Source organism: Carassius gibelio, chromosome B24 (genome assembly GCF_023724105.1).
Source record: "Carassius gibelio isolate Cgi1373 ecotype wild population from Czech Republic chromosome B24, carGib1.2-hapl.c, whole genome shotgun sequence".
Lineage (NCBI taxonomy): Eukaryota > Metazoa > Chordata > Actinopteri > Cypriniformes > Cyprinidae > Carassius > Carassius gibelio.
The window spans coordinates 22,003,346-22,027,871 of NC_068419.1; the positions used below are offsets into that span (position 1 = coordinate 22,003,346).

General features: G+C 44.2%; 1 protein-coding gene across 3 annotated transcripts in view; it reads right to left on the reverse strand.

The window, feature by feature from the left end:
- The window catches only part of dpp6a (dipeptidyl-peptidase 6a), a 352,070-nt gene that overhangs the window by 300,371 nt on the left and 27,173 nt on the right, over positions 1 to 24,526 (reverse strand). The window contains exon 1 of one of the 3 annotated variants that reach the window (XM_052596003.1): positions 3,179 to 3,513. The exons of the other annotated variants lie outside the window; for them this stretch is intronic. Within the exon in view, the coding sequence (XP_052451963.1) occupies positions 3,179 to 3,229 (51 nt within the window). The 5' untranslated portion in view covers positions 3,230 to 3,513. Of the gene's footprint in view, positions 1 to 3,178; positions 3,514 to 24,526 lie in introns of those variants that run through there. 3 annotated transcript variants of the gene reach the window in all.

The following is a 24,526-nucleotide window of genomic DNA, read 5'->3' on the forward strand; positions in this document are numbered from 1 at the left end:
TCCTGTATGTTCTGCTCATTAGATTTATGTGTGACTTTAACTGACACAGACACGTCACATATCCGGTCACGCTGGTTAGCTTTCAATCAACCTGGAGCAGGTGCCATGAAGGAGCTGCAGGATACATATCTTGAGAGTACTACAATAAGGTTTACTGTTCAAAGGTTTAGAATAATATTTTTGGAAAGGAGTCTCTAATATTATCAAAATTTAAACTTGTCTGTCTTAGAATTGTCTTCTCTATTTGCATGCATTTTTAAAAGGTAAATTATTCATGTGATGGCAAAGCTGAATTTCCAGCAGCCATTATTCCACCTGATACTTCAGACTTCATTCTAACATGCTCATTTTGATTCTCAGATTTTAGCTGTAAAGAATCGCTATATGTGATCATAGGATTTTTTCATAAAAAGGTATTCTATATAATTACATCAATATGCCTCCATTTGCTTCTCTTTGCCACTAAGTAACCGAAGTACCCATTAGGGGCCACTGCAATGCTCAAATTACAGTAATCAAAGCAAAGAGCTACACTAGTACCAAGTTTGTCCTACATGGAAAAAATAACTCAAACACTCTCCACTAGACTCCAAAGACAAACGACCACTGGATATACGGCCACAAAAACCTTAGAGCACACTTGCCTCTAAAGGAAATATATACTGGACACTCAAATCTTTTTTTTTTTTTCTGTTCATTCCACCAAGAAGGTCTCTAATATGTATCATTTAGTATTCATATTAATCTCAATGACACATGCGGTGAGCAATTTAAAAAAGGTTTTTGCTAATATGCAGAAAACTTTCATCATGACAAAAATGCTATTATCTTGAGCTGTGAAATCAAAGACAGCAGACAAAAATTAATAAAATGAATAAATAAATAACTCATGCCATTGACTTCATACTCCACTAGGCAGTCCTTCTTGTGGAAATAGAATCTAAACCACAGATGATATTCAAATAGAGCAACTTTACATATATTTTCATTCCTTGCCCAGTTTTACACAGTTTCTTAGTGGCCTGTTTTAGATAACTTTCTATTTCAATCTTCAATTCATTGAGCACATTTACATAAACATTCATACGCTGATAACAACCACAAAAAAAACTGTTTTACCAATTTACATATAAATCAATAACCTGTAAACGCATTTGCAAGACTTGATTAAAAAATCTGGTTATTTCCCAATGGTGACATCAAAAAATAAGCATCCATGTATTCTACATAGAGTACTTAATTTGAGTGTGAGTTGTGACGACAAATAAAGCAGTAAACCCCAGATTATTCCAAAATGTCATTGAAAAACTGACTCATTTTTCTCTTATATTTGAAGTTTATATGACTACATGGCTGCATGAGATGAGAACATATTTTTTTAATAATTTCTTGGGTTAAGAAAGATTGCAATATATTGCAATATATCTCCTTATCCCCTACAGTGAAACACTTGCTGTAGCTGGGTGAGTTTAAACATGCCATAATGATTCTTTCCTGATACATTATATTACATATACACATTTCAATAAGCGGACAGAACACAGGTTAAAGTATTTACAAGCTGGGCAAAACTGAGGCAACAAGGAAAATTCTAGCTGTGCCAATCAGTTTATACTTAAGCTGTTTAGGATATTATGGCATGATAAAGGAAAGTGATTTGCCATGGTCAGATTAAAATCATCAATTTAAGAACATGCTTATAAACACACTCAATGATCCAATTTGTGATCAAGCAATCATCTGTTCATCAATCACTGAGAAACAGTTGAGGCATATTGTTTAGTCACAAAATGTCTTATCTTTAACCATCAGCACTGATCAGATGTCTCTTTAAATCAAGCTGAGGGTCTCTCTGTCTGAGAACACAGTGTAAGCTTGAGAAATTCAACCATCTCAAACGCATGAGGATAACAAAAGCAGACAGGTTGTCAGATAGGTACATGGCTCAAACTGACATTTCTCATGCCTAGCTGGACAAGGATCTTGTTAATACATGAAAGGTAGAATTGTGCATCTAGTGGTAAAAGCGGAGTCTCAGTGGAGGACCCTCTTTAGAGTTCTGTGTTTTACAATAATACAAACAGCAATTGCTACCTCTAAACAGACAAATGTGACACAAATGGCACCAAAAACGTAAAGAACATCATGGGCTAAAACAAATAGTCTTCACATCTTAAATGCAATGTAAAAAATCTCAATTTCAGGCACTTTCAGAGTAGTTTCTGTATATATATTTATTGTAAATATGGCAAATACTTATATTCCCTGTCATGAATGCAGTGTAAAGTTATTTTCAGTCTTTGACATCAGATCAGTCTGAGTTTCAGCTGAATGAAGTGTGTCTGGACCTCAGTCTCTGCAGGTCACTGACACAGTGAGCCTGGAGCTGTAATATCCCAATATTCCACTGTACTTTAAGTGTGATCAAATTTTAATGAATTCTCTCTCATCTGAACCCCAGACACTAAAGGTCATCTCTGCGTTTAATGCAGGCTAAAGCCCTAACAAAAAAAAAAGATCCCATGTGTTTCACTCGGCTTTAAACATTTTTAAATGGATATCCCACAACAATTAGAATGTTCCATAATTTCCAATCTACTATACATGGAGGCAGCAGAATCACTTGCAATTACAAAAAAAAAAAAAAAAAAAAAAAAACACTGAAACATACAAAACTGATATATTGTAAGAATAAGTACCTGTAGCTCAATAGGAATAGCATCAAGTCAGCAACCCCAATGTGATTTACTCTCAGGATACACATTATTGTCATATATAGGGCCTATATAATACCATATTTAATGTACCACGTCCATAAAGTTTATTTTCTGTAGGCTACTATGGTATTTTTTTCCCTCAATACAATGTTAGAAGCCTAGAGTACAATGTTATTTTTGGACATCAGTGAAAATAATAGACTACGATGTTATCTGAAGCACCTTTAGAGAACCACATTAATACCACGGTATTCATATAGCCTATATCACACGGTATCATAAACATGGCATACAAACTGGTATGCTGGTAGGAACACAGTACTTTTTTTTATTGTAGAGTGAAAATTAAACGCCGTTGTTGCTTTTGCGAATGAGAAAAAACGTCAAACAAACAAATCTGTTATTCACAGAAAGTCACTTTCAGTGTCGCGCTCGTCTGATAATAAATATGTTCCGCTTACCATCATGTTTCCCTGCATTTTGGCCGTTTCGATTAAATTCTTCTCCTTCATTTGGTTTCTTCGGTGTGATGGATGTGTGTGTCAGTGTCGGTGTCTCGGCTGGTTCCGCCCGGTCCGGTTCTTCTTTCTCAGCACCCTGTTGAGCGCTCCGAGACTAAACTACCTCTACAGTCATTCACCCTCGGATGTTTTAGACGCCAGCAGCAGACGATAGCTCTCAGTCAGACTCCAGTGTGTCTCAGGATGGTTATTTGGTGGTTTCAGAGCGGGTGACGGTTCTATCGCGCACCGTGAACTCGACGGGAGTGTGAGTGAAGCTGCACATGACAATCCCGCTGCTGTGGAGAAACACGCCTCGTGCCAGGGCTCTGTCGCTTAACTTTACTGCTGAGGTCGTTGAAATGTCTTATAGCATAGAATGAAATATGAACCGATTTCTTACAAGAAAAACCTACCAAAATACTAAATCTTTTTTAAATGAATGCCCACAGAAGAAAACGATTTGTGCAGAAACTGGGGGGCTTGTTTATTTACAGTATCCTTGCTGAAAAGACGTATGTTATAGCAAGTTACCATACTGTACTGGTTGACCAGCAATTTTGTGGCTGTGCTGGTTCACAGAAGTCTTTTCAGAAACTGTATGGAAGTTTTTTTCTTCTCTTTTACATCTTTCACATTTTAAAAGGTGTAACACACATAATAAAAAATTCTGACAATAGCCCAGCCTGCAATTAAAATGAAACTTCTGCCATCACTTTTCTTTTCTACAGCAAAATAATATAATAAGCATCATGTATGTAGCTCAAATGTCATTCATGTTTATTCAGGTCCAAACCAGGTTTTCCCTGTCAACCTTGAAATTATGAAATCAAAGTGTTTACAAGCATCTCTCTATTTCTGAACTCTCTGGAACTACAGGCATCGAATGAAAGTCTTGGGTCCTGTTACCCAAAATGACCACTGTGGTGTTGCCAAATCTTTCAAGATCAAATCAAATCTCTGTTGCAACGGAAGGTTCCCCTTCAGCAAATTGAGCTGTGTCGAAACGCTATGGGAGCACAGTCAGTATGACCACGCTCTGAATCACATGTTTAATCAGTCCAATCGATGGGTGAGACGTCAAGGGCAGGGTGACGTAGCAACCAGGCAGGGGCGGACTGGCCATCTGGGGCACTGGGACTTTTCCCGGTGGGCCACTGGCCAATGTGGACCAGCCCACCCGGAACACAAATGCATATATATTTTTCATGACTGAGTGGTTAAATGAGTCTCTTCTCCAACAAAAAAACGACCATATAGGTTGTTTGTGCAAGCACCTTATTACGACCTTATATTTACATTTTAAAGTTAAGCGCCCTCTAGCGGGCATAAAAATAATGACAGAATCGCTTTGCGTCTGACGTCATGAAATGACGCATCACGTCATTAAATCAATCAAAACGCACGTTTATTTAAATGCAATGTGTGGGCTTTTTTACACCGATCACACTGTATTTCCTACATATTTTACTAGGTTGCTTATTCGTTCGAATGACCACACCTAACCCCACCCCTAAACCTAACCCTCACAGAAATCATGCTAAATTATGATTTATTGAGCATATACATTTCTGTGCACGTCCATTCCCTAGGATCGAACCCATGATAGCATGATTACATATCAAGGTATAATGCAAAAATCTACCAACTGAGCTACACGAAACACAAACCAGAGTGCAAATAAAATAATACAAAACATTAATATGAAAACGACCTTTTGCCGATAGGGGGGCAATTGTAGGATACGCTCTGATGGGTCGTATTTCAGAGATTTGGACAAACTACCTATACGAGCGTTTTGGTTGGAGGACAGGTTTGGTTAAATAGATGCAGATCTAAAATGGGACACAACCCTCTATCCTTCTTCAGAACTATGAAGTACCACCTATAGAACCTGGACTCTTTGTCGAGAGGAGGGTCCACTTCGATCGCCTCTTTCCTCAAGAAAGTGTTTACTTCTTGTTCTATTACCGGAGCTTGCTCGGGTCCCAGAGTGGGAAATATATAAATATACGTGGAAACTTCTGCCAAATATGTCTCAGTGGTTCCTGCACACTGTAGAGAGGGGCTACAGCATCACTCTACAGTGTGCAGGAAACACTGAGACATATTTGGCAGAAGTTTCCACGTTGCCAAATAGTCTACTAAGGGAATCAGTCCCTCGAGAATGACCTCTGGTGTAATCAGAATGGCTAGCTCGGTGCCCTGACGTGGTGGATCAGTAGGGAAAAGCCGAACTAGCTACTCTGGAGATCTCCGAAGAAGTAGTAAGCCTCTCAGTACTGCTACGTTTCTGGGCAGTAACTGAGAGGAGCTCTCGCCGGAGACCGATGCGCCCTGAAGCACCGTGAATGGCAGGGTTGGCAAATCGATCTCCCCAGGGCACTGAGGAGAGACGGGTACTCCCCAGAGGGGCCTGCCCTGAGGAGTCCTGAGCCATGGGCACCAGGACTTTCTTTTGGCTGAAGTCTCCCATTGAAAATGACTTCAGGCCCGTCATCTCATAGGAAGACTTAGACTGAAAGAACCAGAGCATGCTCAGGACAGGAGCCAATGAGACATGTTTGGCAGGGGCTCACACAAAACCAGGTGACCTACAGTACTAAGTGAACCAGTCTCTCAAGACTAGCCTCTGGTGTACTTAGAGCGGCCAGCTCAGTTCCCTAAAGTGTAGGACAGGCAGGGGACAACTGAACTAGCTGCTCTAGAGACCTCCTTCGAGGTAGCGAGACCCCGAGAAATGCAATGTTTCTGGCTGGACACTTGAGAGTTGCACTTTCTTGAGACCACTGTGCCCTGAAGAGAGGTAAACACATTGCTTAAACAATTATATTTATATATATGAAGAGTTCAGATGCAAAAGCCGCTAAGTGCCATGTGAAATTTTCTTCTAAAAGCAGCATTTTTATCGGGGTCCTATATTTAGTTTCAGATATTTAACTTTAATTTCACAGATCCAATGTAATTCCCCTTTCCTTTCTTTTTTTAGGGACATTTACGAAAGATCACAGCCCCCTAGAGAGCTGACTGTGCCTGCTCTGCTCCAAACAGACTACGCATTTATTTAATGAGGGCAGAGAGAGCGAGCGATCCAAAGAGCGCTTGCTGGATGACAAAAAGCTTCTGCTGTATCCACCGCACATGCTTTTAAGTTTTCTGGTTGCTATGTCACCCCATCCTTGACGTCTCACCCAACCATTGGCCTTATTACACATGTGATTCAGAGCTTGGTCACACTGAAGGCTTTCCCATAGCTTTTATATGCAGCTCGAGTTCCTGAAGGGGAACAATATTCATTTTCCATCTAAAAGTATCTTGATTTAAAGATGTTTAAATATTTGTATTGGGAATCAAATATACCAGGAAAGATTATTTATTTACTTTTCTCCAGTGGATGAAACATTTAAGCTTGTATTCTTGCTGGAATTGTTTATGTACTTGTTGACTGTAATTGGGTATCTGAAGAAAAAAAACACTATATAAAGCCCTCTGCCTTTCTTTCATAGATAACAGTAACAATTATATTATAGCCTCGGAAATAGCTTACTACTGTTACTAAAGAGCTTACACATATTGGAGGACTAACCAATACAGAAAGCTAAAAATAAAAAAACAGTACTCACCAGTACTTTTAGTTTAGAGCTGCAGTGGCTCAAACCATAATTTGTTAATAGCCTTACATAAATTTGTTTTAATAAATTGTATATAGTGAATATAGTTTCAATCTCTGCATTAAAAATGTAAATTTAGGTAAGAGTAATGTTCTGCAGGAAGACACGTTCACTTTGACCACAGTCATGTCTTAATGTAATTTCTTTATCCTGTAAAAGGCAGCTATGAAGCGTCTGATAAATATAGTCAGGCAATTACACGCTGTTATCTCCCTTACAGTTCCTACACTCATAAAACTCTTGCAATGCATGTTCACCTTTAAACTTTAATTTAACTTTCAGCAACAGATATTTCAGCACAATGAATGTTTTGTGTTGATTACTTATGGTCTCTGTTGTCTGACCCGCGTGCACATGGCCGCTACTCTTTCAGTAAAGATTTCTTAACGCAGAACTTAAAGGTGCTGTAGGGAACTTTTGTAAAAAAAAATATTTTTTACATATTTATTAAACCTGTCATTATGTCCTGACAGTAGAATATGAGACAGATAATCTGTGAAAAAAATCAAGCTCCTCTGGCTCCTCCCAGTGGTCCTATTGCCATTTGCAGAAAGTCATGCGCTCCCGGTAAAAAACAACCAATCAGAGGTGCGGTCCGTAACTTTGTTTGTGTTCAAAATGTAGAAAAATGTATATAATAAGCGAGTACACCATGAATCCATTTTCCAAACCGTGCTTTTAGCTTGTCCTGAATCACTAGGGTACACCTATAATAAGTGTTTATATTCGGACTATTTTAGATTGCTTTGGGGGTACCGCGGAGGAGTAACCCAGTAGCTTTGTGATTCTTCATAGACATAAACCGAGAGAAGCAGCTCCGGCTACAATGTTCTTCTGCAAGACGCAAGCAATTCTGTTTATTAACCGCTAGAGCGTCAAAAGTTCCCTACTGCAGCTTTAACGCAGACTGTCAGCATGAACCTTTTTTCAAAAATGGAAATGCTTGTGTGAATTTGTGACATTTACAGTATACATAAGGATATGACCATAAACTAAATGTTTTTGCACTGAGGACGCACACGCATCATCTGTCAAAGCACCTGACAGGGCAAGCCATTATGCTAATGCATTGGCTTAAAGCTTAAAATACAGAATTCTTATGTTTTGGGCAGCTTTGATCAGACCTGACTAATCAGTAAGGTGAATCGTTGTCGATGATTTTCATAATCGATAATAATACATTTTATTGATTATTTGTTGCAGTCCTAGTAAGGTTATTGTTTATGCCAATGCCTAATGCCTTTTGCAGCAATGCTGAGAATTCAATGTGCATTTGCATTATTGAGACAAAATGCACAAAACCAGGCTTGTGCAACTGTATGTTTCAGGTCGGTTTCCCTTCTGGCCATCTAACACTGCATTTTTTACAGATCTTAGCCTACTTTCTGAGCAAAAAAATGTTCATGTTCCCACCACAAACAGGCTTTAAGTTGGGTACAGTCAATTACTCCAGCAAAATTTATTGCTGCTAATAAGACAGAGATTCTTCCATCCATTCACCAGACTGCACAGTCAGCCTTGCTGGGTCAGAAACTGGGCCACTTACTGAAGAAGAAAAAAAAAAAAAACATTAGGAAAGCTGAAATGTGTAATCCATGGGTTACTAGCATAACCATACAGAACTTCAAAATGCCCCTAAATCCATCTTCCATTGGTCAGACAAGCAGGTAGGCTAATTCTAACAAAGTCTGCATTACTGTCTTGGGTTGAAATGGAGTGTGAAAAGGCATGGTTTACTATGTTCGAAAAGTTACACTGAACTCTGTTGGAAACTTGCAACATTTCAGATTTGAGTCACAGTGGCTTACTTATTTAGTTGTCTCTCCATATTAAACTGGTATGACAGAAAATATTTTGACTTCCAAATTCATACACATTGCCTTCTTACTGAATCTTACTAATGAAGACACCACAAGTGGAGACTGAGTGGTGCTCATTAAACATGTCTAGACTCTGATTAATTTTGAAGTGTTAACATCTATCTCTAGTTATGGTCCTCAGTCGCGGTCCCGGAGTTCCACCAACATTGCATATTTTTGTAAACTCCCTTTTTTGACAAATTTCAAGGTATGGACTGATGAGCTGATTAGTTGAGTCAGGTATGTTACATTAAGGAGACATCTAATGTGCAGTGTCGGAAGGCCTTAAAGACTTGGATTGAGAACCACGGGTCTAGAGCAATTTAAACACTGTTGTATAAATATATAATGGAACAAAAATAATTAACAATCCTTGTAGGATGCACAGACATATATTGTATGGAAATGAGCCATTGGCCATTTGTATTTAGTGTGCACCAATGACTTGCAGACTGAACATAAGGAGCCATAAAACAAAATATAAGGAGGAAACAGCTTGGATGACGTACTACCCTGAATAAATAAACTGTTGTTAACAAGGCTATTATGCTAATTTAAGAATTGAGGGACACAATCAATATATGGCAACATTGTGGAATGACTCCCTCAAGGACATTACGTCTGCATACACAAAATAGAGTTTGCTACATGATGGGGAAAAAAATATGGAGAAATACAATGGTTTAAGGATGTAATTTTGACATGTTTCTCTAAGCTCTTGGAGACAAGCAAATGTTGCTAGTAATATGAAGATTTCTTAAACAACAAAGTACGCTAATCTACACTTGAATCCACCTGAAATTTTTGTTCTTTGGGGTCATTGAGGGTTTCTATTGGTCTTAAAAAGTTGTCATTTGTGCTTCCACAAATGAAAGCCTTGAAAAGTTTACAATTTTAACAGAACGTTTTAAATTCTGTCTAATAGTTTTAAATATTTTTGTATAATATATAAACATCTTTAAATCAATATACAGTTACCTGAGATGCAAAGTGAAGATATGAAGTATTTTCAGAGAAACTGAACAAAATTAAATGAGTTTGCTTAAAGAAGTGCTTAAAACAAATGTCTGTCAATAGGGTAGACTAGTTTTCCCTTCAGATTTTGTTGATTTTGAGCCAAGTGAAAAATATTTGTTCTCCTTCAGGAACTCGAGCTGCATCAAATGCATGGGCATTTCATTCCCCAAGCATTCGACATAGCTCAAGTTCCTGAAGGGGAACATATCAAGGTTACGCATGTAACCCTAGTTCCCAGAGGGAACGCTGCATCTCCTGCCATACTTCCGACATCCCTGCGAGTGCTTTCCTCAATCTCCAGAAGCTGTTGCTGTCTCCACCTCACATGCTTTTTATAGTTTCCTGATCACACGTTACCCCATCCTTAGTCACGCCCATCCTTTGGTCTGATTACACACACGATTCAGAGCATAGTCATGCTGAAGGCGTTCCCAAAGCATTCAATGCAGCATCTCGTTCCCTTGGGGAACTAGGGTTACATATTTAACTTGAGACTTTTTTTTTTTTATCATTAACTCAATTCATTTTAAAACATTTCTAATTTCTCAAAACTTCTTATGTCATATGATTTTAGAATTTTTAGACATTTGCACTGAAAAACAAGGCAAAAATATTTATGAAGAACATTACTTTTGTGCAGTGTGATCAAAAGATAGAATAAACATTATTTCCATATACTAGTTTAGCTATTTGTGTGTGTAATGGAGATTGGGTGGAAGTTTAATTTGTAAACTTTGAAGTGCTCCTAATTCATTGCATTCTCTTTCTTATTTTTATTTTTTTATTTTACATTTACATATAACATATAGCATATGACATATAATTAGAAATATTGTGTCCCCTATGATTTTTTTCCCCGTATTTATTTTAAAAGTCTTAAATTTACCTTCATAAACTTGAATCAGCCATGTCACTGAGGCCAGTGGGTTATAGTGTATTTAATGTATTATATCAAAATTGGGTCGAAATTATCTTAAATCCTTAGTATGCCAAAATTTTTGTACATTTCCTCCTGTTAATAATAATTTTTGATGAATAATATGTGTTGCTAAGGACAGGGGCGTCATACACACATTATTTTAAAATGGGCATGAGTGGGAGTGGGGGAGGTGTCACGGTTGTTAGAACCATTGTCTCATTTTGATCTTATGTGGGTGGGGTTTTGTGTGTGTCTCGTTATCACTGATTGTTTTATGTGGGCGTGACTGCTAATTGTTCCATCAGCAGCAGCTGTGAATCATTTCCAGCTCTCAATTTATTGCCCTGTCTTTCGTCTTGTGTTTTTCAGATCATTTTTTGAAGTCTCCCGTGTTCGTGCCTAGTCTTTTTGTCCTTGGTAGTTTCCCGTTTCGCTCAAGATGGATTGCTTTACTCCTGTATCAGCATGGGTTCTTCACCTCCTCACTCACCTCAGGATTGCCCATCTCAGTCCCTGCGTCACGCTGTCTGGTTCCTGACCTGATCCCTGGCCACGAGAGATCTGCCCTATATTCATAATGTGGCTTTCTGTTGATTCTCTGACATTCTGTGTGAACTTGGTCTTCATCCAATCTTCATTGCACTTGCATTTGCTTCCTCTCCTCCTTTGCCATTACAGAACGATCTGACCATTCATGGAAGCAGCAAGCTCAATCTCGCTGGCGGATTTCATCCATCACAGCATCTCCCGGATGGAACAGCAGCAGGAGAGCATAACCAACACCTGACGCGCAGTTCAAGTACTTGTGACGCAGGTGTCCAAGCTCACCCAGCGGATTCATCAACTTAGCATTCCCGCTGTGCAGCCCGCACTCCATGTTCCCCGTGCTGTACCAGAGACGAGCCTTCGACCGGAGCTCCGCCTACCCGTTCCCAAGAGATATGCTGGTTGCAGCCCCGAACGTTTAAGACTAAAGTGGCTTTCGTTCTTAAACTACTTTTGGGACGGGCAGCCTTGTGGGGAACAGTGGTGTGGGAGAACCGGGACATATGCTGCGCCTTGCCACAGGAATGAAGAGGGCCTTTGACTGAGCGGTAGCCAGCAAGGAGGCTGCCAGAAGACTCGCAGATCTTAGACAGGGTGATAGTTCCGTTGCAGACTACTCGATTGAATTTGGCACGCTGGCAGCAGAGTGCAAATGGAACAAGGAGGCGCAGTGGGATATGTTCCTGCATGGGCCGGCCGATCATGTTTAACCCTTAGGGGACTAAGCCCTTTTTGGTCCGTTTTCTCTATTTTTACATTTCGGCTTATAAACCATATGTAATGAGGATGGACCACCATGTATTTGGTATCAATGGACTCAGAAGACCCTAAGCTACCATAAGCATGCATGCAATATGTTTATAAAGGAAGTATGAGTGAAAAATTGTACAATAAACTAGAGAATTTCAAAGACGAAAATGAGATTTTTGTCATTTATTACTGAAAATCCTACCTCACACAACAATAGTTAAAAGTTTTTGTCCCAAAAATATATTTTTCAAACTCTTTGCTTGACAGAAATGGGTTAATGTTCAATCAAATGTGTAAAGATCAATTAAATAATTAACTTTATTTACAAACAGTCCTAGGCGTTTTTTTTTATTTTTGGGACTAAGCCCTTTTTGGTCTGTTTTCTCTATTTTTATATTTGGGCTTATAAATCATATGTAAAGGAGATGAAACACCCTGTGTTTGGTATCTATGGATTCAGAAGACCCTAAGCTACCATAAGCATGCATGCAATATGTTTATATAAAGGAAGTATGAGTGAAAAATTTTACAATAAACTAGAGAATTTCAAAAACGAAAATTAGATTTTTGTCATTTATTACTGAAAAACACACAATATGGAACAGTTTTTGAACAAAGAAAATATATTTTTTCAAACTCTTTGCTTGACAGAAATGTGTTATTGTTTAATCAAATGTGTAAAGAACAATTAAATAATTAACTTTTTTAAAAAACAGTCCTAGGCATGCCAGTGAGCAAAGCAAGGCCTCTCCAGGCCTTTCCAGTAATTGTTCCAGAGCTTGTTCTGCCGTAAATCTTTTACTGCTTGCCATTTTGATAAAACAATTCTGTAATAATGATGTATCTCTCTCGAATTTATCTCTTTGTGCTCGCTAACACTCCGATCACTTTCTGCTTTCTCCACGTGATGCTGATTCTCCGATCGCTCGAATTTAGCTCTTTGTGCTCGCTAATACTCCGATCGCGTTCTGCTTTCTCCACCCTGATGCTGATTCTCTGAACGCTTATTGATTACATGTCTTTTACTTTAGTCCAGCCAGCTTTTACAAGGCTACAGCAGAGCTACAGAGTCCTCTGAATCGCTAGAAGACATAACCTTCCTCTGATTGGGTTAGAAAAAGACTCCTCCCAGCGGCAATTTTTCCATTGGCTGTTGCGTGTTGAATCTGCCTAGCACAATCTTTTTCACTGGCCTGTTTACGCAGTGGTATTGCGCAATAAGGGAAGTGTTTAATATACAAACTGGACACCGCTGTTTTCAGCGGAATCTGAGGAAGACGGCAAAAAAACCCGCATCTCTCTAGCATTAATAGTTTTTGAGATAACTACACATTTGTAAAAGTATGCCATTTTGGGCGGTACCGCCTAATCCGTCCCCAGAGGGTTAAAGAGATTTATATGCTGGATTTACCTCCTAGACTCCTAGATTAATTGACTTGGCCCTACGGGTTGATGCCCGCATTGATCGACTGAAGCAACACGCTCGAACCACATGCACTACTGGAATCACTGGAGTTCGAAGCAGCAGTACAGAGAACACGGTCAGTCCCGTCGTCGATCACGACCCCATGCAGGTGGGGAGAGCTTGGTTGTCCCAGGGGGAGAGAGAGAGAGGCGGAGCTCCCATGGACTCTGCCTTTACTGTGGTGGCTCTGGACATTTCTTACTCTCTTGCCCAGTAAAAGAGCAAGCCTGAAAGTAAGGTTGAGGCTACTATCGGGTGGGATCTCCACAACATCACACGTACTACTGGTCCCATAACCCTCATCACCTCCGGCAATCACACCGAGACAATTCCATTTCTCCTCCTGGACTCCCCTGTTGCACCCATTGTTTTAGGCCACCCTTGGTTTGTTAAGCATAATCCTTGGGTGGATTGGGGCTCGGACTCTATAACTATATGGAGCGAGCATTGTCACGAGTCCTATCTGGTGCCTGCTTGTTCGTCTGTCTCTGGTTCTGTGTTTCAGGAGAAAGCAGCGGTTCTGTCAAATGTGTCCGCAGAGTACCCGGACCTGAAGGAAGTGTTCAGTAAGTCTCGCACTGCTTCACTTCCTCTACATCATCCCTATGACTGTGCCACGTAAGTCTCGGTCTAAAGGCAAACTTTACTCTCTATCTATTCATGTAAGGGAGGCCATGAAGAAACATATTTCTGATTCTCTAGCAACGGGGTTCATTTGACCTTCCTCTTCTCCTGCGAGGGCGGGGTTCTTTTTTGTTGGTAAGAAGGATGGTTCTCTGTGACCTTGTATTGATTACCAAAAGCTGAACGACATCACAGTGAAAAATATGTATCCTTTGACATTGATGTCTTCAGCCTTCGAAGACATTCCAAGGAGCATCCATTTTCACAAAATTGGATTTACATAATGCATATAATTTGGTTCACATCAGGAAGGTGATGAATGGAAAACCGCTTTAAACACCCCCAGAGGGCATTTTGAATATTTGGTTATGCCATTCAGTCTTTCCAACTACCCAGCGTTTTTTTTTTAGGCACCCATGAATGACGTGTTGAGATACACGGTAGATCAGTTCATATATGTTTACCTGGATGACTTATTGATTTTTTCTTCCTCTCTCCAGGAACACAGAATGGGCTTTTTGTCAAGGCGGAGAAATGCGTTTTTCATGCACAGTCTGTTTCTTTTCTAGGTTACATCGTCTCTTCTGAGGGAGTGCACATGGATCCTGAAAAGGTTAAGGCTGTGATAGATTGTCCAAGTCCAGATTCCCGTAAAGCCCTACAGCAGTTTCTGGCATTCACCAACTTCTATCAGCATTTTATTCGTAATTTCAGCCAACTAGCTGCACTAACTATGGCATTGGTAACAGAGAATTTTTGGCTGTAAAGTTAGCATTGACAGAATGACATCATTGGTTAGTAGGGTCGGGAGTACCTATTATCATTTGGACCGACTATAAGAATCTTTAATATATTAGATCTGATAAAAGACACAACTCCAGGCAGGCTCGGAGGGCACTTTTTTCGGATGTTTTGACCTTATTCTCTCGTACCACCTAGTTCCAAAAACATCAAACCTGATTCCTTATCTCGCATTTTTGATCCATCCGAATGCCTGGTCACTCCCGAGTGCATTTTACCCGAGAAAGTAATTTTCTCCGCACTCATATGGGAGGTCAAATTGAAGGTCAAGACAGCCTTAGAAAGGGTAATGCCTCTGCCCGGTTGCCCACCGAATTGTTTGTTTGTTCCGGAGGGGTTACAGTCCGATGTTATTTGAGGGGATCATTGCTCCAACGTGGCTTGTCATCCAGGAGTAAACCACAATAGCTGCTTGGTAAAGCAATGATTCTGGTTATAGCGATAATAGCGATATTCATGTTTCTGTTTTGGCTTGCTCACTTTGTGCCAGTGGTAAGATGTCTAACCGACCTCCGGATGGGTTACTCCAACCACTGTCTGTCCCTTCGAGAGCCTGATCCCACATCACACTAGATTTTGTTACTACCCTCCCGCCCTCTAATGGTATGGCTGTTGTTTTGAGCGTAGTGGAGCGGTTCTCGAAGGCGGCTTCCTTCAGCCAAGGAGACAGCAGTTACGGTAATTAATCACGTCTTTTGGTTACATGGCCTCCTGATGGACATGGTCTCTGACAGGGGTTCCCTATTGGTGTCTAAATTCTGGCAAGAGTTTTGTAAATTATTGGGAGCTACGATTAGCTTGGCGTACCAGAGAATTTATGCCGCCTTTCATGTATCAAAGATCAAACCTGTATTTTACTCCCACATTAATCCCCTGACCTCTGGGTTATGTGTATGTCTCATTATCACTGATAGTTTCATGTGGGTGAGACCGCTAATTATTCCATCAGCTGCGAATCATTTCCAGCTTTCTATTTATTGTCCTGTCTATCATTGTTTATAGTCTCCCATGTTCGTGCCTGGTCTTTTCGTCCTTGATGGTTTCCTGTTTTGCTCAAGACAGATTGCTTCACTCCTGTATCACCGTGGGTTCTTCACCTCTTCACTCACCTCAGGAATGCCCGTCTCAGTCCCTGCCTCACGCTCTCCTGTCTGGTTCCGGACCTGATCCCTGGCAGTGAGAGTTCTGCCCTACATTCATCGTGTGGCTTTCTGTTGATTCTCTGACATTCTGTGTGAACTTGGTTCATTAAATCATCATTGCACTTCATTTGCTTCCTCTCCTCTGCCAATACAGGAGGGAAGCGTTGTGTGATGTAACAAACAGTAGTCCCGATAGTACTGTATAACCTATATAGGCTTTGGTTTTATTAATTATTTTCCTTTTTATTCGAAATTCAGATTTCATTTGGACAACTTTAAAAGCGATTTTCTCAATATTTAAATTTAGTTTGCACCCTCAGATTCCAGATATTAAAATAGTTGTTTCTCGGTCAAATATTGTTCTATCCTAACAAACCTTACATCAATGGAAATTTGACAATTTGCAATTTGACAGATGTAATCTCAATTAAAAAAAAAATGAAATATGAGTTGAACTACACTAAACAAAATTATAAACAACACTTTTTTCCCCCATTTTTCATGAGCTGAACTCTATTTACACAAAAGGCCTATTTCTCTCAAATATTGTCACAAATCTGTCTAAATCTGTGTTAGTGAGCACTTCTCCTTTGCCTAGATAATCCATGCACCTCACGGGTGTGGCATATCAAAATGCTGATTAGACAGCATGATTATTGCACAGGTGTGCCTTAGTCTGACCACAATAAAAGGCCACTCTAAAATGTGCAGTTTTAGCACAATGCCACAGATGTCACAAGTTTGTCGCAAGATATCACAAGAAAAAGTCTTAGATCTTTGAGTTCAGCTCATTCAAAATGGGGGCAAAAACAAAATTGATGCATTTATACTTTTGTTCAGTATATTTGAGTCTACAGTTTGTTTGTTTTTTGTAGAAAACAAAATATCTGTTTAGATGCAACCAATTAATTTTGAGTCTTGCATCATCTTTATGGACTAAAATTAGGACACATTGCATCAGTTTATTTCTTTTTTTTTAACTGCAAGTGCTTTCATTAACAAAATACTTAATCAAAACATAAATTACTCGATTCATAGCACTTGCACTTATATGCACGTGTGATGCACTTAAAGATAAAACACTTCAACATTTGAGCAGTCAACATTAGGATTCCAGTCATATGAGTGCTTAGAATTGATGGCTCTCTCTGCACTGCTGATTAACCAGGTCATGTGTAACTTCTTGTGGTGTTCTTCAGGAGTTACTTTGTAAGTATAGTTCCCTATCTGTCGGTCACTACGAGTTATGTCGACCGACAAATGGGGTCTCACTTGGGAGGCCAATCATCTCTGATTTTAAGAGAAAACGCCAATGAAATTTGCAAGTGGATTAACACACCTGAGCCACTCCCCGTGCCAGCGGGTATAAATAGGGCGACAGGTGCATCCACTCATTAGATTTTTGCTTCGGAGCCGAGTGGTTGTATGAAAGCTGTTATACTCCACAAAGCCATTCATCTGCTGTGTCGGGAAGCTGTTCTGGTTGGCGGTACGGCGCAAACAGCGGTGTCCCTTTCAGCGATTCCCCTGGGCGCTTCAACTAAGAGAGCAGATTTCCTAAAAGAGCAAATCGCGGACGATTCGCGTCTTTTTCAAGATGCCGTTTCGTCCGCGTCCTTCTGGATGCGGTCGTTTCCTGTTCTCTGACAACGGCCACGTTCGCTCTCTTCCGTGTCTGGGCATTCAGCACGATGAAGGCGCGTTCGTGGATGGTTCATGCACGCACTGCGTGTGTGACCATGGCAACGCTGTGATCGTGTCTCCCCTTTCTTAAAGGGAAGGGAGCAGACCCCTCTGTCACTACCCGTTCTGGTTTCTCTGTCTCGAGCAGAGGACCGCCTGCTAGTGCTCTGGGAGATTTGAAGGTGACAGTGAGAGCTTCTCCGCCGGGCCACGCCCCACGGACCTCTTACCCCTTCCGCAGTGTTTGTCCTGTGCAGCTGCTGGGTGATTTTGCTGGGATTTCTTATGGCAGTCCCAACGGGTCATTCAGTTTGCCGCCGGAGATCAGATGTCGATTGCAGCATCGGGGATGGGCTGTTGACCTCTGTGGATGAAGATTCGGCGGGGCTGCCCCCCTCGGGTGTTGTCGCCACTGCCGAATTGGACCCAGAGTTGACAACCGTGCTTGCCCGGGCAGCTGTAAGCATCAGGATGGAGGTGAATGCACCGCCCAGCCCTGAGTGCTCATGGCTGTTTGATTGGTTCTCGGTGTGGAGCGCGACTCACAACCGCGTTTTACTCTGGTTCCTTTCTTCCCGGATGTGCATGGGGAAGTGATGTAGTCGTGGATGGCCCCTTTTACGGCCGGAAGCAGCTCATTTCGTTCCTCCGTCCTCACTACCCTCGATGGCGAGGCAGCTAGGGGTGTGTTGAAATTCCCCAGCAGGAGAGTGCGATTGCGGTGCACTTGTGTCCGCAAAACGCCGCCACTGGGAGGGATAGTCCGCGCCCCTCACCCAAGGCCTGTAAGCTGTCGGCCGCGCTCGCTACCAAGGCTTACAGTGCTGCGGGCCAAGCTGTCTCTGCTTTGCATGCCATGGCTATCCTGCAAACCCAACAAGCCAAGGCTTTAACAATGCACGAGGGTAGGACCAACCCGAGGTTGATGCAGGAGCTGCGCATGGCGACTGACCTCCCCCTTCTGGGTGACTGAAGTCACAACGCAGTCCCTCGGGTAGGCGATGTCCACTCTGGTGGTCCAGTAGTGCCGTTTCAGGTTCAGCCTGGTCTGTATGAGAGACATTGACAAAGTACATTTTCTCGATGCTCCCATGTCCCAGGCTGTCCTGTGTGGCGACGCTGTCAGGGGCTGTGCCCAGTAGTTCCTGACAGAACAACAGCAGACTGAGGCCATACAGCACATCTTGCCACGACGTGATCCTCCGGTTGCCACCATTCCGTCGCAGGCAGTGCCTCAGCCTGCTCGTCGCCGAGGGCGCCCCCCTGCGTCCTCCACACCAGCTCCGCCCCGTGCTGAGAGTTCTTCGAGGCCGGCGCGTCGAGCCCCACGCAGGAGAGCGGCGCCCCCCGTGTCACTCCCGGCTGCAAAGTCCTCGAGGAAGTCGACTAAGCGGCCCTGACACGGGCAACTCGGAGATGCGGAGAACTGCTCTTCAGGAGATGGCGGAGAGAGTGCCACTCCCTCCCCCGGAGGAGGGCCGGGTGGAGAATCTTCTGGTTCTGTTCCGCCGCTGGTCGAATGGCCAGTGGCACCCACATTTTCATTGGAAGAGCAATTTCTCCTTCCTCCGAGTTGCAAGGCTTGTGGGCTGACAATGAGCGACGCACAGCTTCCTCATTCTCACCCACGACGCCCCCTTTTGCCAGCGGCCAAGAGGCCGCGGTTCGGAGACGCAACGCCTCTCCACGCGTCTCTGGCCAGTTCCTCCGGGAACACGGGGAGTGTGGTTGCGATGACCCAGGACGCAGTGCTTTCTGGGCCTTCCGGCACGACTCCCCATCGCTGCACCACTGCGGGTATGTTGACTGTCCCTTTGGTGCCACTTGTACGGTATCTGGGAGCGTGGCTTGCGCTGCCCAACCCGTCACGCTGGCTCATCCGGACGGTTCGACTCGGCTATGCGATTCAGTTCACCCGGCGACCCCCCAAGTTCAATGGCATGCTCGAGACTTCGGTGGCAGTCCAGGACGCCCCTGTCTTGCGCGAGGAGATTGCTGTCCTCCTGGCGAAGGATGCAATCGAGCCGGTCCCTCCAGCCGAGATGAGGACGGGGTTTTACAGCCCATACTTCATCGTGCCCAAGAAAAGCGGTGGCCTTCGACCTATCCTGGATCTGCGAGTCTTGAATCGGGCCCTACACAAGCTCCCGTTCAGGATGTTGACGCAGAAACGCATTATCAAATGCGCCCAGCCCCAGGACTGGTTTGCAGCGATCGACCTGAAAGACGCGTACTTTCATGTCTCCATCCTCCCTCGTCACAGACCGTTCCTGCGCTTTGCTTTCGAGGGTCAGGCATGGCAGTACAAGGTCCTCCCCTTCGGGCTCTCCCTGTCCCCCCGTGTCTTCACGAAGGTCGCGGAGGGCGCCCTTGCCCCACTTTGGGAAGTGGGCATCAGGATCCTCAACTATCTCGACGACTGGCTCATTATGGCCCGGTCCTGAGAAGAGTTGTGCGATCACAGGGACTTCGTGCTTCGGCACCTCAGTCAGTTGGGGCTTCAGGTCAACCGGGAGAAGAGCAAGCTCTCCCCTGTGCAGAGAATCTCTTATCTCGGTATGGAGTTAGACTTGGTGAGTATGACGGCACGTCTCACCAGCGAGCGTGCCCACTCAGTGCTGAACTGCCTGAGTTCCTTCAGAGGCAGGACAGTGGTACCGCTGAAACACTTTCAGAGGCTCCTGGGGCATATGGCATCCGCAGCCGCAGTCACGCCGCTCGGGTTGCTTCATATGAGACCACTTCAGCACTAGTAACACTCCCGAGTCCCGAGATGGGCATGGCGCCGCGGTACACATCGTGTCACCATCACACTGATGTGTCGCCGCCTATTCAGTCCTTGGTCGGACCTTGCTTTTCTACGGGCCGGCGTGCCCTTAGAACAAGTGTCCCGGCACGTTGTTGTCACAACAGATGCCTCCAACTCGGGCTGGGGCGCGACATGCAACGGGCAGGCAGCTTCAGGGTCCTGGACAGGACCTCGACTGCTGTGGCACATCAACTGCCTGGAGTTGCTGGCAGTGCATCTAGCTTTGCGACGGTTTCGTCCGCTAGTGCTGGACAAGCACGTGTTGGTCCGCACGGACAACACTGCGGCTGTTTCGTACATCAACCGACAAGGCGGTTTACGATCACGTCGCATGTCTCAACTCGCCCGTCATCTCCTCCTCTGGAGTCAGACGTGACTCAAGTCGCTGCGCGCTGTCCACATCCCGGGGGAGCTCAATCGTGCAGCCGACGTGCTCTCACGACAGCTCACTTTCCCCGGGGAATGGCGACTCCATCCCCAGATGGTCCAGCTGATCTGGAGTCGATTCGGGGAAGCCCAGGTAGACCTGTTTGCTTCCCACGAGTCCTCCCACTGCCAGCTGTACTATTCCCTGTCCCAGGCCCCCCTGGGCACAGATGCACTGGCACACAGCTGGCATCGGGCTTTACGCAAGTATGCGTTTTGCCCAGTGAGCCTGCTCGCACAGACACTGTGCAAGGTCAGGGAGGACGAGGAACAGGTCCTGTTGGTTGCGCCTTACTGGCCCACCCGGACCTGGTTTTCGGAACTCATGCTCCTCGTGACAGCCCCTCCCTGGCGCATCCCCCTGAGGAGAGACCTTCTCTCTCAGGGGCTTGGCACCATTTGGCACCCGCGCCCAGATCTCTGGAACCTCCATGTGTGGCTTCTAGACGGGACGCGGCAGACCTAAGTGATCTGCCCCCAGCAGTGGTAGACACTATCACTATCACGAGGCAGGCCTATGCTCTGAAGTGGAGTCTGTTCACGAATTGGTGTTCTTCTCACCGGGAAGACCCCCGGAGATGCCCGGTCAGAGTCGTGCTTTCTTTCCTGCAAGGTAGGCTGGAGCGTGGGCTGTCACCCTCCACCCTGAAGGTGATTGCAGCCCATCACGATGCAGTGGACGGCCGGTCCCTGGGGAGGCATGACCTGATCGTTAGGTTCCTGAGGGGTGCCAGAAGGTTACATCCTCCTAGGACACCCCTGATTCCCTCCTGGGACATCTCTATTGCCCTGGCGGGACTTCAGAGGGGTCCCTTTGAGCCGCTGGATTCGGTTGAGCTGAAGTTCCTGTCTCTCAAGACAACGTTCCTGATCGCGCTCACTTCCATCAAGAGGGTCGGGGACCTCCAAGCATTTTCGGTAAGTGAAGAGTGCCTTGTGTTCGGGCCGGCCTACTCTCACGTTGTCCTGAGACCCCGGCCTGGATACGTACCCAAGGTTCCCACCACTCCCTTCCGAGACCAGGTGGTGAACCTGCAAGCGCTGCCCCTGGAGGAGGCAGATCCAGCCTTGTCGTTGCTGTGTCCCGTAAGAGCGCTTCGCATATACGTGGACCGCATCCAGAGCTTCAGAAGCTCTGAGCAGCTCCTGTTCTGCTTTGGAGGTCAGCAGAAGGGGAAGGCTGTCTCTAAGCAGAGGTTGGCCCACTGGATAGTGGACGCAATCGCCTTGGCTTACCTCCCAAGGCGAGCCGTGCCCCCTGGGGTGAGGGCCCACTCCACACGGAGTGTGGCCTCCCCCTATGCGTTGGCGCACGGCGCCTCTCTGGCAGACATTTGTCGAGCTGCGGGCTGGGCGACACCTAACACCTTTGCGAGGTTTTACAACCTCCGTGTAGAGCCAGTTTCCTCCCGTGTGTTGGGTAACAGGTAATTGGCGGGAAGGGCTGGCTGGGTGTCTCGCTTGCTGCGCCATTCCCCCTAACACGGGGATGTGAGCGCCTTCTTCTCCCAGTAGAGTTCCCCGGTTGGCGTACCCTGGTCGAGCATCCTCCAGCACCCTCGGCGTCAGACTTGGCGGAGCAGTCTGTCGCCAGGCCCAGTACTGGCGTTAGCATGCCCGGAGCCGGTCAGCCCCTGTACTGGGCTAGGTGTCCATATGGCTGGGTTCCCTACGGGTAATCCCATATGTGTATTCTTCCACGGTAAGGTTTCCCTCTTGGCAAACCCGTGTCTTCCCTTGACAGATCGCTCTGTCAGTCTCTTCTGGCAGCCGTTCCATCCCTACTCTAAGGTAGGACCTGCCTCAGAGACCCTTTCCATATGTAGTACTGCCCCCTGGGTCAGTCCATATTGGTATATCCACATGTCACCTCCCTACGGGTAGGATGTGGTCTCCGTAGCGACCTTTCCTAAAGGCTCGCTTCCCCATTGTCTTGCCAGCTGAAAGAACAAATAGGGAAGATTTGAAGCAATCTTTCACTGAAGGTTGAAATCCCTTCCATTTACTTTATGTGGGCAGAACAGCAGCATGGCCTTCTCCAGCAGCGATGTACTCACCCTTTGGCCCCTTTGGTACCAAGGTCAGTGAATTTGCGCTGGGGCTTTGGGAAGGTTACGACCTTAAGCGTAGCTTTTGTGGCACGCCAAGGCTTGTCAACAATTGCAGCGCCTCAGGGTTGTGACGAGGTTCAGGTTATGGCGTTTTCCATAGGACCCCATTTGTCGGTCGACATAACTCGTAGTGACCGACAGATAGGGAACGTCTCGGTTACGTACGTAACCCTCAATCCCTAATGGAGGGAACGGAGACGTTATGTCCCCATGCCACAACCTTGAACCATTCGCTGTTGCCGGGACACGTTCTCGGCTCCTCAGCGTAAAACCTAATCAGTGGATGCACCTGTCGCCCTATTTATACCCGCTGGCACGGGGAGTGGCTCAGGTGTGTTAATCCACTTGCCAATTTCATTGGCGTTTTCTCTTAAAATCAGAGATGATTGGCCTCCCAAGTGAGACCCCATTTGTCGGTCGACATAACGTCTCCGTTCCCTCCATCAGGGAACGAGGGTTACGTACGTAACCGAGATGCTAGGGTTATTTAGAAGAGTCAGTAGCGCTGACCTTCCATGTCATGCCCTGTCAGACGTAAACATAATTACATTATTTAATGAAGACAGATAAAGAGGAATTGTGTGCATATCATAGATCGAAAATGACATTATAGTGCTTAAATGTGGTTCATGAGTGATTTTTTGATGACAGTTTTGTCACTGTTACTGGAACATTTTGTGACTAAACCTGCCAGTCATATTTGCAATGAAAAATATGACATTATCTAAATGGAAAAGTATTTAGGACTTAACTTGAAGAGTTAAACACTCTGTTTCAAACGTATAACTGTTCTATAAAGCTATTCAAAGTCCATGCACTATTTATGATTTAATGAGAGAAAGAACAAATAAGTCTTAAGCAATTACCAGTATTTTAAGACACAGCCTGTTCCTTTAAAAACAAAATGTTCTGCATAACTGAATATTAATGGAAGAGTTTCCTAAGAACAGCAGACATATGCCATAAATGCATATTAAATCCATCATTTTAACCTGCTTTGCTGGGGAGATGAATGATGAGGTGAAATTTCAGAGCAGATGTTTTTCTACCTCTGGGCCAGGCTGACAGGAGAGAAGAACTTAATGAAATGTTCCAGAAAAGTTGCCCACCCCAGAGCGGAGTCAGAACGGATGGCAGGGGAGATCGTCATGTGCTGCACCAAATGCAGAGCTCACACAACAGCATATGTGTTTCAATGTTAAACTGGATTCAACTGAACCTGGTTCACTTTTAACCAAGGATAATGCCTGGAGAATGCAATCTATTCACATTCATCCCAATGGCAGTTTCTTGGCCATCGCATTCCTCTCCAAAAGTTGATTACATTCAGTGGAAACCATGCACATGCATTGTGGCACTCTCCAAAATGGCGGAAGACAGTAACTCAGGGAGAAGAATTTTTGAATAAAGTCATTATTTTTGTTTTCTTTGCACACAATAAATAGTCTTGTAGCAAAATTAAATTCCACCACTGATGTCACATGGA